Source organism: Pimephales promelas, chromosome 18, assembly GCF_988280905.1.
Source record: "Pimephales promelas chromosome 18, fPimPro1.hap1.1, whole genome shotgun sequence".
NCBI classification, from domain to species: Eukaryota; Metazoa; Chordata; class Actinopteri; order Cypriniformes; family Leuciscidae; genus Pimephales; species Pimephales promelas.
The window spans coordinates 33,477,536-33,491,159 of NC_142786.1; the positions used below are offsets into that span (position 1 = coordinate 33,477,536).

The window sequence follows — 13,624 nt, forward strand, 5'->3', positions numbered from 1 at the left end:
TATACATATATTTTAAGTGACGTGTTTAACAATTAAGCTTTACAGTATTTCCCAGATATTGAATTACATATTCTACAGATTATATTAGTTTGAACTACTATTAGTTGAAATGTTTCCCCCAGCAATGAGTGTTAAAAGCTCTAGTCACAGAACAAATAATTAAGTTTGATTTTTTTTTGTAATTGTAATTTTGTGGAATATGATGGAACATGGTATGTGTAATTAAATTATGTTATTAAATTACAAAATGAATGTAATTGTAATTAGTTGTATTACTGAGGTAAAATGTGTAATTCAATTAGTTACTAATCAAATTAAAAGGAAATTGCTTTACATTGATAAAGTAATCCAAATAAAATAATCCAAGCCACATTTATAAAGGGTGACTTTTAACTGTGAGCAATTACATTTCCAAAGTAACATAAAAAAATGATCGTCAGGTTGGATGGACAAACAGAAACAAACAGAAAAACATTTATTTCATAATGTGATTTTACCCGCACTTTCAATTATTTTACTTCAATGAAAGGTTAGATTTTTAAACATTTTTGAATAAAAGACAAACAAAAGGACAAATAATGCAGATTTCTTTTTACAGCCATGTTTGATCATAATTCTGACCACAACTGAATATGAAAATAGAAACTGTTATTATTCATTTCTGAAAATATTTCACTATATTGCTGTTTTTACTATTATTATTTAATGCAGCCTCAGGAGCATAAGATGCTTCTTTAAAAAAAACATTTAAAAAATCTTACCCCAAAAATGTGAACGGTGGTGTAACTGATCATAAAGTTATACGGGTTTAAAGTGACGGGTCTCTCTTCTTCGATGGATGCCTGTAGTTTGGGGTCTCAGTTGCTGCAGAAAACTGAAGAGACACATTTACACACACATCTCATTTAATCTGCTCTCTCTCTCATGTATGCATACCGGGACCACAGACTCTCTCCAAACACAAACACACTGCCGGCACTGCTGTGCTTTGTTTGAGCAGGTGTACACACACACGCGTGTGTGGGGTTAGCTAGGCTTGTTCTCTATCCGGGCTTTAGCTCCTGAGATCTGGCTATAGCATCATAACAGCACAGATGTGCTCAAGCCTCCGTGAGCTTATAAACACATCTAAATGATCAGCTACAGCCCCAAACCTCTAGAATCTATATAATACCAACTAGAATATTACTAGATTTAGGGAAAACATTGGGACTGACCCATCCAAAACTCAGCATGTTCCAATGATCTAGTGATTTGGGTGTTGCTTTTCATTTTGTTTGGTTGTTCTCTGTGGTTTTGGAGCGTTTAGTCACATTTAGGGTGGTTGCCAGATATCTGACCTGTGCATTTAATTTTTATGTAATGTTTTTGCTAAAGTGATTTACTATGTGATTGATAAAAGTTTCTGGGTAGACTGTTCTGGGTGGTTGCTAGGGTGGCTTTAGTGTGGTTGTTCTGGGCAGTCCTATGGCAAACTGCTATACAGATGTTCTGAACGTTTTTAACATATCAGTTTTTACCATATTCTTAACTGCTGATTCATATGAATTTGTTTGATTTCTAGTGATGTTCCTGAAGTCAAATACTAGGTGCTTTCCAATGGGTTACTGTACTCTAGAAGGCCATTTCTATTTGGTGTCCAGCAGCTCTGATGTGTGTTTGCATATGTTATTTAAAAAAAAAAAGGCTCAGAAGACCAAAGGAAATATGAAAGTTGTTTGTTGTCTGCTCATAACCGCAGTTTCCTCGTGGCAGAGGTGCTTTGATTAACCCGGGCTGGATGTGTTCAGATACTGTCAGCTGGGAAATGACATTTCAGTTTGCCCACAAACACACACTGGAGCTGTAGAACAAAATCTCCTCGCCATCTCTACACCTGGAAAACGCTCCTGTTTCAACATCATTATGCCTCATGAATAACCTCAGCTTCATCCAGGCTGTAAAGCAGAACGTTCAGATGTGATTTTTCGAAGATGTAGCTGCGGGCGATATCGGAAGTGTGGCTCCTCTTGTTGTGTGTAATTGTTTAACAGGTGGAGGAGAGAACAGACGGCTAGCCCGAGGCCAGAGCGCTCACAGCATTCACAGAGTCACAGGGAATATATGAAGAGTTCAGATGCAAAAGCCTCTAAGTGCCATTTGAAATTTTCTTCTAGAATGATCATTTTTATCAAACTTCTATATTTAAATTCAGTGATTTCACTTAAATGGCAATGATAATTACCTATTAATTGTTATTTAAGTGAAATTACTGAACTTAAATATGCAAGTTTGATAAAAATCATCATTAAAGAAGAAAATTTCAAATGGCATTTAGAGGCTTTTGCATCTGAACTCTTCATATAGAAACCTTCAACAGCTCTGCTGCTTTAGTGTTGCCGTGTGTGTGTGTGTGTGTGTGCGTCTCTGCATGTGTTGAGACAAATGCACGAGGAAGAAAAGAAAGAGCCGAGTGAGTTCAGCTCATCTTATTAATAGTAAAGATGTCATTAGAGGTGTTTGCTAAGGCAAGCGTCACTATTGCTCTTCCCTCAACGATAGGTGTAGTTTAAACAAACAACAACAAAGAAAGAATGAATCAGTAACGCACCATCATGTGAGTAAAATGTATTTTTAATGAAAGGTTTTTTTACCCCTCCATTGAAAGTCCACACAGCCCCACATCAAGGGCTGTCGAGTAGTTTTTAAAGTTAGCGCTGAACAGGTGTGTGTTGCACTCAGGGTTATTCTTGCAGCTGACCTTGTTGCATAGGCATTCGTAGTTTCCCTTTCAGAGACACAATGCATGGGAGAGAATATAAATGAATCATGGAAGGTGATCTGCAGAGGTTTGTGCGAGTCAATTCCCTGGTATTTGCACATTTATTTAGCTACCGCCCCCAAAAAAGCATGTCTCATCATACCAGATGCTAATTTGCGCTGCGTTTGTCATTAAGTAAAAGATCATGCTGTGTGTCGTCAGTAGATCACGTGCACATGCGCTCCCACACTCATTTGCCCTGTTTAGTAAATCTGGCGCCAATACTTTTTTTTTTTTTGATGCTTCAAAATGTTCAACAAATTATACAAGTAATCCATATGAATCTAGCAGCATCTGGGTTCATGCTCGTTAATCAAGCATGTTTAGCATTGGTTTTTGTATGTGCATTGGCCAACATTACGTTTGTTCATCATATAATGCGATTGTATCTGTTCCATAGACTTGGATGAAACCATTCAATTAATATGGATTACTTTTACAATGTCTTTATGAGCTTTTTGAAGCGTCAAAATTGAGATTGTGTGGACTTTAATTGGATGAACAGAAATCATTTTGGAATGAGAATATACCATAGATTTACTTTGTCTCAAAATTAGATTTATACTATAGATAATACCATATTAATATCATGGTCAAAAAACTATTTGGAAAACCCTAGCAGACACCAAAGGGCCACTTCAGCACCTCAGCATCTACAACAGATAGAGTACATTAGCAATAGCAACTGCATAAAAAAATCTAAAACCCTTAGGAAAAATCCAAACAACACAACAACCGCATGAAACACACTAAAGTCATTGGGTCTTTGAAAGTGCTATATAAATGCAGTCCGTTTACCTGAATGCTCTAGCTTCAATGTTCCCAGTACATATCCCGCTAATGATGGCCTTACACCATATAGCATTCAAATTAGCGTCTCGCACACTTTCATCAGCACACATAGCAGTAAAACCCTTTCCTCAGTAACTACATTGCAGCACCCTGGCATTCGTTCGAAAAGGTAGAAATGTAGTTCCTTGCTGAAATTACTCTGCCAAGCGTTTCTCTATTCACTATGAACTGATACAGTAGCTCTTCCTTCCGTTTTTCTTTCCTTATGTAATCCTCATCAAAGTGGTGATCCGCGGTTTACTATCCTCCATTCAAATCATTCACCTCCCACAATCCTCAGTGAAGCGATTGTTCTGTGTCTCCGCAGGGCCCAAGCAGGACATGATCTATGACTTCTGGCGCATGGTTTGGCAGGAGAACTGCTACAGCATCGTGATGATCACCAAACTGGTGGAGGTGGGGAGAGTGAGTAGAATAACTCTGCCTCCGGCTACTCGGCCGCCCACTAATGGACACCATCTATTACTAAACACTGACCACTGCAGTCCACAGCTGACCATTACTGAAGATAAACTTTACCAAGACACCCCATTAGCCAGAGAACGTTCCACCTGATTAATGATTATCTGGCCCCAGCCATCCTCCATTTAACTGCACTTTCCTTTGTCCCATTTCTCTCTCTAAAACACCATGATTACTGCAGTTCTTTGTACTGTAACATCATAGTAAATTAGTATAGGATCTCTTTTTAAGAAGCTGATTTATTCATGTATTGGCTTCAACCAAGTTATCACAGTTTTATTGCAGTATTACAGTTATTACTGATATATTTTGTCTGAAACCAATTTTAAATATTTTTATTTTTTTATTATCAAAATGTGGCAAATTAGCATGCCTCAATACATCCGATATAGATTCTAATAATCAGCTCCCCCTTCAAACATTTTGATAGTATATTGAAATAAGTGAAGCTACCATGTCATTTATTTATATTTAAAGTGCATGTTTATATTGGTCTAATTGAAAATCACAGGTTTTGGTTTAAACCTTTTATATATATATAAATGTGTGGTTTGTTGATGTGCATAACACACTGGCTAGTTTTACTGCAGAATGAACTAAATGGTTTTATTTTTCTCTTAAGTATTAGCTTTTGTTTAAGATGAGTTTAAGTTATAAAAAGGCAAATGTTGACCTACAATATTCATTTACCTGTAATCCGTAACATTTTGGCTTGTGTCTAAGAACATTGATTAAAGGCACAGTATGTAAGTTGCTTATTCAAAGCAATAACAAAGGCGTAGCTTGATGATCCAAGTGTGTCTAACTGCAACATTTTAATCCATAATTTGTACATATTGTGCCTTTAAGTATGCTATTGTCTTTATAATTATGAATCTTTTTACTTTGTATGCACGTATTTCTCTTTGGAAAAAATCGTATTTGTGACCAATTCAAGGATTTAACCAAATTCTAAATGTGATTTGTTTTGTTCAGATGAAGTGCTGTAAATACTGGCCAGATGAAAGTGAGCTCTATGGAGACATTAAAATTACTCTTCTGAAAACCGAATCGCTGGCAGAATACACCGTACGCACCTTTGCCATGGAGCGGGTAAGAGTGTTGAGATTTTTGTCAATGGTTTGCTCTGTTTTTGTCATGAAATGTGAATTTGTTAATGGAGCTATTTCCCATTTGGTATTCTAATAAGATGTTAAAATATATATAGGAAGAATATATATATATATATAATTTATTTTTATTTTATTTTTTATTATTATTTTTTATTATTTTTTTATTTTTTTTTATTTATTTTTTTTAATTTTTAATTTTTTTTTTATTATTATTTTTTTTTATTATTATTTTTATTATTATTTATTTATTTATTTTATTTTATTTTTTTTTTATCAGCGGGGTTACCCAGCCAAGCATGAAGTCTGCCAATTCCACTTTACGTCTTGGCCAGAGCACGGCGTCCCGTTTCATGCCACAGGACTGCTGGCCTTCCTCCGGCGGGTCAAAGCCTCCACACCACCGGATGCTGGGCCAGTGGTTGTCCACTGCAGGTAATCAAGCATCACTTCCTGTACTTGCATGTTTTTCAGCACACTTTTGTTTCATCATCAGCTGTTTTTAAACAATTGGCCAATTGTCGGTAGGGAAAATAACAGCTTTTAACTGCTGATTATTGACCTATACATCGGTGCATCTCCATGTGATTGTTTTATACTGCATACTGTTTAAAAATAAAAAATAAGTGGCATAATAGTACATACTATCCAATAAGTAGAAAACAGAAGAATTCAGTTACAGAGTTTATTTTTTAATGAATAATTCTAACATCTCCAACTGTCTCGTATGGGTTTTAGTGCCTCCACTTCACCTTTAAAAAAATGAATTTCTTGTCTCAGGTAATGTCACTTCTTTCAGATCTCAAATATAAAAGCATGTTCTTCCTTTTGATGAAATACAGTTGTTTGATGTTTTCCATGAAACCTCTATCCATTATAAAGAGAAAATTGTTTGTACCTGCAGTTCACCAGTGCAAGGACGTGTCTGTGTCCGCCAGTCTCGTCTATTTATTGAAAAGACATTCATGTATCTGATCAAACTAAATTGGAAAACCAATTCGATGAATCATCCCTGAACATTGTTAAAATGTCCATATAAGCATCACATGTGAAATTAATACTCAAGTGATAGCCTTGTCGTTAGCATGGCAAGCTATGACAACATGTCTGCACTTCATCGAGTTTAACTCTATATGAAGAGTTCAGATGCAAAAGCCTCTAAGTGCCATTTGAAATTTTCTTCTAAAATGACCATTTTTATCAAGCTTGTATATTTAAGTTTAGTAATTTCACTTAAATGACAATTAATAGGTAATCTTCATTGCCATTTAAGTGAAATTACTGAACTTAAATATACAAGCTTGATAAAAATGATCATTTTAGAAGAAAATTTCAAATGGCATTTAGAGGCTTTTGCATCTGAACTCTTCACATGTTCTACTGTTATCCTGCCTATGTTACGAATTACACAACCAATCAATAAAAAGCTTGTAATTTAGACTGTGACATTGACTTACCACCACAGTTATAGGAGAGTCCGCTCCAGTTTAAGCCTCCAGATTATTCAGGTTGGACTCTGATTTATGGTTGTTTTAGTCACCCGTTGAATGTCCTGCTTGAATGAGCTGTGGTAGTTTTATCCCCCCCTGTCAGTGATCAGGAATTGACTGGAAGCAGTTTGTGAAGTGCTTGCCGTGATGTGTGTGTGCAGTATGGGCGCGGGCCGCACCGGCTGTTATATAGTGCTGGACGTGATGCTGGATATGGCGGAGTGTGAGGGTGTGGTGGACATCTATAACTGTGTGAAGACGCTCTGCTCACGACGTATTAATATGATCCAGACTGAGGTAAGATCAGCAACAGAAGACTGGCTCACATTAATCAAGGTGTCATTCTGGCTATTTTACTCTAGTACTCTCTGTGCTCACCTGAGTTTATTTGATGTCAGAGATGGGCTCATTGGGATGTTGGGAACGCTGTTTCTCAAACTCGGCTAATAAGGATAATCAGGGGTACTGTGGATGTGAACATTACTCTTCGCTGCTGAATTGAACACATAGCCCTGAGTCACAGAAGTTAACTGTATGATTTGCGTATGTACACCGGATGGATGTCCGCATTGTTTGGAACCTTTGCAATGCACTGTTAGAAAAAATAGTTTTCAAATCTTTAAACAAAACAACGATTATAGGAATACGTTTCACAGTAAAATACCATTTCAGTCTTTCTACTTCAACATTGAAATCATCTAATTTAAAGTATTACTTGACATTTCTTTGTAGTTTCATTTCTAAATCACATTTCTGTGTAAATTATTAGCAATGTCTGAATGAAAATCTTCTGTGGAAGTCTAAGGACTAAAACAAAAGTCATCCTTTTTGGACATCATACCATACCATACACCCTACTCGTGCACACAAAACACATCATCATTGCTCCATGAGGCTAAGCAGAGTTTCTACTTGGAGCTGTTCACATCCTCGGACTCGGGCACCACTATCTGATAATTGTAATTATGAGCTCTATGAGGATATAAAAAGCACTTTGAATTCTAACAATAACCATAAATAAGTTCTTGACGTTCATTATTGTTGTAATGTTGCGCTTCGAGATATGAGGCAATGATGCTTTGCAGACTTCTTAACACTGAAGGGAGGGAGGGCTATTTCCCCCTGTTATGCTTTCAAAGCTAACCTAAGTTTTATTCAATATTATATTTCATGGCAAATTCCATTTTTTTATTTTGACTTGTTTTTAACTTCTCTATATTCTTTACAGACAAAATGGGCTTGAAAGTTTGTTTGGTAAAATAGATTTAGACATTAAAATCGTGTTACTTTTGAATAATTTATATTCTCAGTTCATTATTTCCCCTTTAAATTCATTCAGTTCTGAAAGGCAGAGAATGAGTTGCATGTTAATAAGCTGACGGACAAGAGTAGCTGTGAATATTTTTCCTCAAGTGAATCCTCAAGAGGCTGGACAACAAAGAGGAAACCATAATTTAATATATAATCATTGTTTGCTTAATATCACAAGAACACTTAAAGACAAAACCAAGGCCATGAAACCCATCTTGCTTTCTAATGCAAAAGAGATCTCTGCCCTCACTTTTACACAGTGCTGCTTATGATATATTAATTAACTACAGCAAGCTGAAGGCCAATCGAGTGTACTCCGTCAAAAGAGATCAAACAAAAAACCCATGCGTGATATTTAACCCGCTGGGGTCTTACGTGTCGCATCGTTTTTAATTAAAGCCAGATAAAAGCAAATAATTGGACAGTGCATGTGCATGTTTTGGCATGGACTTATTTTTTAATCCGTTTTCTGTCGTAGTCTGACCTGAACTGACTCTTTCTGTGGGGTTTTAGGAGCAGTATATATTCATTCATGATGCCATACTGGAGGCCTGTCTGTGCGGAGAGACCGCCATCCCCATCAGTGAGTTTATGCTCACCTATAAGGACATGCTGAGTGTGGATTCTCAGACCAACACCTCTCAACTTCGAGAAGAGTTTCAGGTGAGTCGTATAATATTTAGGGCTGACTGAACTGAGGAGAATGGCTCAAAAAAGCACTTTTTATATTTGGTTTGACACTAACCAGTATGCATTGCAATATCAGCATTTAAAGTCCCCGTGAAATCAAAATTGAACCTATTTACTTTGTTAGCGCATTTTACTAGTCTTGTGGTGAACAATTACTCCGTGCAAGTAAAAATATATTTAAAAAATGTTTTACCTTGGTAATCTTTAATCAAAATCTGAAAAGTTACTTCCGGTCTGGAACGGTTTCTTTTTCTGATGACGTAGGTTTCACAACTTGGGTGGGGAAACGCTTAACCACTCCCCTCAAACCGTTAGTTTGCTATGAGCGAGAGATGGAGAGGAGGAGCGCTAGAGTAAAACCCTGCCCTCTGTTCAATATTCCGTTTCACTTGGAAATACGTCACAGCACTGGAGAAAAATCGTTTGCAACTTCCGGTTCATGGGGACTTTAAAAAGAAAATTGCATACGACTGATTTTAGTGGGCAGTTGGTTGCAATTGGCTTGAACCTTGGCATGTTTTAAATTGGTCACATTTTTAGGGTGGTTATCTTGTACACATCACATCTTGAAAAAGTCATGGCGCAGTGGATGAGACACATGCCTTTGGTGTGAGAGACCCGGGTTCGAATCCACTGTGAGACGCCAATGTGTCCCTGAGCAAGACACTTGACCCCTAGTTGCTCCAGAGGCGTGCGACCTCTGACATAGACAGCAATTGGAAGTCACTTTGGATAAAAGCGTCAGCTAAATGAAGAAATGTGAATGTAAGATCGTGTTGAAAATTCATTATCACAATTGGTTCTTCGCGGTCGATCTTAAAGGCAAAAATCTTCTCACATAGAAAGAATGCCACAACACAGGTTTGTTTTGAGGGGCAAAGCTTCCCAAGACCAGCTCCTTCCATTCACCCCAGCCATGTTACATAGACGATTCATAATGGGCATAATCATAATGGCCGCAGTGGGTTTTATGCAAATCATGTTGTTTTGTTCCATCCAGGTTAAGTGCTGCAAACTAGCTCAAACTACGATGAAGTCAACCAGCTGTATCATCTATTTGGGTTCATTCAGAGAGGGTTAATGAGGTGTTCCCTCAGTTCCGCATGTGTGTTTTTACATTGAGCCACTAATGGTGTCATGGCTTACGCTCTCGGTGTGTATATCCTCCTGATAGCACAGCTCTCAAAGCCAATGCAATTCTAATAATCATAATTGTAATGTCCCATTTGTGCCGTCAGAAAAAAAAATCAGGATTGAAGTACTTTACCCATCAAGTGTAACAATCTGCATAATTCTCAGTTTGATTCATTCACCTCAAGGCTCATAGCATAAGTGTTCATTTGTGACCAGTCTGCATTTATTTTCAGCCGTTAAGCCTTTTCCCCGAGACAGAATCATTTCTACTTCAAATTCTTTTCTCTACATCTATTTACAATTGAGGTCATGTGTTCAACTTGCAGAATCTTCTATCTATCTATCTATCTATCTATCTATCTATCTATCTATCTATCTATCTATCTATCTATCTATCTATCTATCTATCTATCTATCTATCTATCTATCTATCTATCTATCTATCTATCTATCTATCTATCTATCTATCTATCTATCTATCTATCTATCTATCTATCTATCTATCTATCTCTCTATCTATCTATCTATCTATCTATCTATCTATCTATCTATCTATCTATCTATCTATCTATCTATCTATCTATCTATCTATCTATCTATCTATCTATCTATCTATCTATCTATCTATCTATCTATCTATCTATCTATCTATCTATCTCTCTATCTATCTATCTATCTATCTATCTATCTATCTATCTATCTATCTATCTATCTATCTATCTATCTATCTATCTATCTATCTATCTATCTATCTATCTATCTATCTATCTATCTATCTATCTATCTCTCTATCTATCTCTCTATCTATCTATCTATCTATCTATCTATCTATCTATCTATCTATCTATCTATCTATCTATCTATCTATCTATCTATCTATCTATCTATCTATCTATCTATCTATCTATCTATCTATCTATCTATCTATCTATCTATCTATCTATCTATCTATCTGTCTGTCTGTCGTTTTAGTGACTGAAGGATTCTAGATGTCATGAAAATGTAATTCTCTGTTTTCAAAATGTGTTTCGTTCACAGCGTTTGTACACTTCTTCCTCTTTTGCTTTGGTCAGTTTTGCTTCTAGCTATCGCCTGCATAACTTTACTTCCTGTCTCACTTAGTTATATCATTCCTTTGTGTGCATTCAGACAGCCTTTGACCCCTTGTCTTGTGTCTTGATCAGACTCTAAACTCGGTCACCCCTCACCTGGATGTGGAGGAGTGCAGTGTGTCTCTGCTGCCCCGGAACCGCGAGAAGAACCGGAGCATGGATGTGTTGCCGCCGGACCGCGCCCTCGCGTTTCTCGTGTCCACCGAGGCGGACGGCAACAATTACATCAACGCGGCCCTGATGGACAGCTTCCTGCAGCCGGCTGCGTTTGTGGTCACCCCTCACCCCCTGCCCACCACCACCGCTGACTTCTGGAGACTCGTGTTTGACTACGGCTGTACCTCCATCGTCATGCTCAACCAACTCAACCAGTCCAACTCTGCCTGGGTAAGACACATACATTAACAGATCCACAACCCACAATGCACGTTGATGATCCTGTGCATATTACACAATAGGATTTCTGGAATCATTCTGGTCAGCTTGTATACAGAACTTTCATGTCCATTCCATGTTTTCACAATAGCTAGGATTCATTTCACAAGAGTTAGGTCACTTCTTCACACAGTAAGCACAAACACAATCTGTCTGAGTAGGTACTACATTTGATAAAAAAGTGAGTTCTGTTTATTATGAAAATGGGTAGTATGAATGAAATTCGGGCATACTACACCCGAATATAGAATTGAATATATTCAAAACATATATTAAATGCATGCATCCATTACAAAATGTATTTCCACATATGAAAGTGGTTCAGATTGCAATTGGAAATGTCAGATTTAGTGCAATATTTGTAATGTTTTTGCTTTCTTCCAACACATTTGTGCCACATGAAAGTCATGTTTAGGCCACAGACAGCTGTGGTGGTGTGAATATAACCTTTACATATTTTAAGCCCCCCTGCAGGCTTCTGTTTTGAAGTCTTTGAGAGAGTGAACGCTGTGTTTTGGTCGTCTTACTCTGGGTGAACAGCAATCGCACAATGTGCCTTTCATTTGAGACTCCCCACATTGATAATGTGTTTGTCTTGTCTAAATTGGCAATGGAGAGGACAAACTCACCAAGACACCAACCTACTCGTGATTTTCAGTCTTCTCCCCCTGCAGGGATCCACCGTTACCCGTTCTCCACGATAAAGCCTTTCTGGTGCACGTTATTCCACTGAATACACAATTAGAGTGTGTCATCCTGATAATACATCTGTGTTTGTGCTTTTGTATATGTAAGGTAATCTGCATAAAACTATTTTATACTTATTTCTGTTTCTTGTCTCCCATTTGATTTGTGCAACAAAAAAAAAAAAGTCTTTTTATTATCTCTATTTTTTCCCGATTATCTCACTTATTCCTCCGACTTTCTAGAAACATCTCTGTTCTGTTTCTTGTGCGGTCACCTCTTTCTGTTCTGTCTGAGTGTGTTTGTATGAATATGTATCTTCGTCTGCACGATGTCACTGCTAATACGCATCATTGTGACAAGAATTTATCAATTTCGATCTGATCTATATCAACGCCTCTCTATCTCACATCGGAAATCCCTGGATGAAGCCGTTTCACGCCGACTCGTTTCAAATAAAAGCATGTTGGATTAGATCTGTCTGCAACAGGCGTGAGTGAAAATTAATGGACACATTGAGCAAACGGTAATCTGGTGGGAGATTGGACTAGATATGGAGATTGGTGGGCCGCGATTGGATTTTCAGTGCTGATTAGCCTATCTCTGGTGTTTCCTTGACTCCATTATCCTTTCACTGTCTGTCTTCACCCTTTTCCTTAATCACAAGAAATGAAACCCATAAACAAGAAATAATATCACAGAGAGATAGGGCGTTCTGCGTGGTTGCTATGGTGTTGCTAGGCAGTTGCTATGCAAATATCTGATCATTTTACCTTTTTTGAATTTTGTCAGATGGCTGTCAAATGGCATGATTGAAAACATTTCATAATATTTTAATATTTTTTAAAATGCATTATGCATTTTTAAATGTTTATTATCAATGTTATTATACTGTAGTTATTATACCAGTCAACAATCTCATCATTGATGTTGTTCACCCATTTATGTTTCAGTTGTATCATTCTGGTGCATTGCAAGTGTTCTCTTCCTCTTTCTTTTTTTAGTTGCATATATTTAGCTGCTTTTTTTAATAATATCAGGCAAATGGACTGCCAATGAAAATCTGGATGTTGATTAACGTGCACTGTCCCTTTCGAAATAATTAAATACATGCATACCTAAATGTAACATTGCCTCTGCACTAAATGACACAATGTCCAGTAATTTACGTGTGTGATTATTCCCTCTGTTTCTCAGCCTTGTCTGCAGTACTGGCCTGAAACAGGGATGCAGCAGTACGGACCAATGACGGTAGAGCTGCTCTCCAGATCCACCGATGACAACGTTGTTACTCGTCTATTCAGGGTGAACAACATCACACGGGTGAGCTTATAATGCCATCTTCAAATATTTATTACAGTACCTCATTAAAATCAGACCTCATTAGACAAATCACCAGTCTTCCCATGTCTGTCTTTTTTTGAAAAGAGATGATCTGAGTTCAGGGCCGCTCCAGAAAGGTTAATTAACTGAGAGGCTAATGGCTTAAATGATCTTTTCAGAGACTTGTAGAAAATGAAATTAAATCATAAAAGTGTGGTCAGT

The 13,624-nt window shown here is 37.3% G+C and overlaps 1 protein-coding gene across 13 annotated transcripts in view; it reads left to right on the plus strand.

Moving 5' to 3' along the window:
• ptprua (protein tyrosine phosphatase receptor type Ua) overlaps window positions 1-13,624 on the plus strand; it is a 162,757-nt gene that overhangs the window by 143,410 nt on the left and 5,723 nt on the right. For 11 of the 13 annotated variants that reach the window (XM_039652465.2, XM_089122629.1, XM_039652464.2 and 8 more), the window contains 7 exons: window positions 3,960-4,057; window positions 5,090-5,206; window positions 5,504-5,658; window positions 6,875-7,010; window positions 8,538-8,687; window positions 11,033-11,347; window positions 13,277-13,402. In XM_039652465.2, coding sequence (XP_039508399.2) covers window positions 3,960-4,057; window positions 5,090-5,206; window positions 5,504-5,658; window positions 6,875-7,010; window positions 8,538-8,687; window positions 11,033-11,347; window positions 13,277-13,402 — 1,097 coding nt within the window. The remainder of the gene's footprint in view (window positions 1-3,959; window positions 4,058-5,089; window positions 5,207-5,503; window positions 5,659-6,874; window positions 7,011-8,537; window positions 8,688-11,032; window positions 11,348-13,276; window positions 13,403-13,624) is intronic. The other 2 variants (XM_039652466.2, XM_089122630.1) reach the window with 1 other exon arrangement.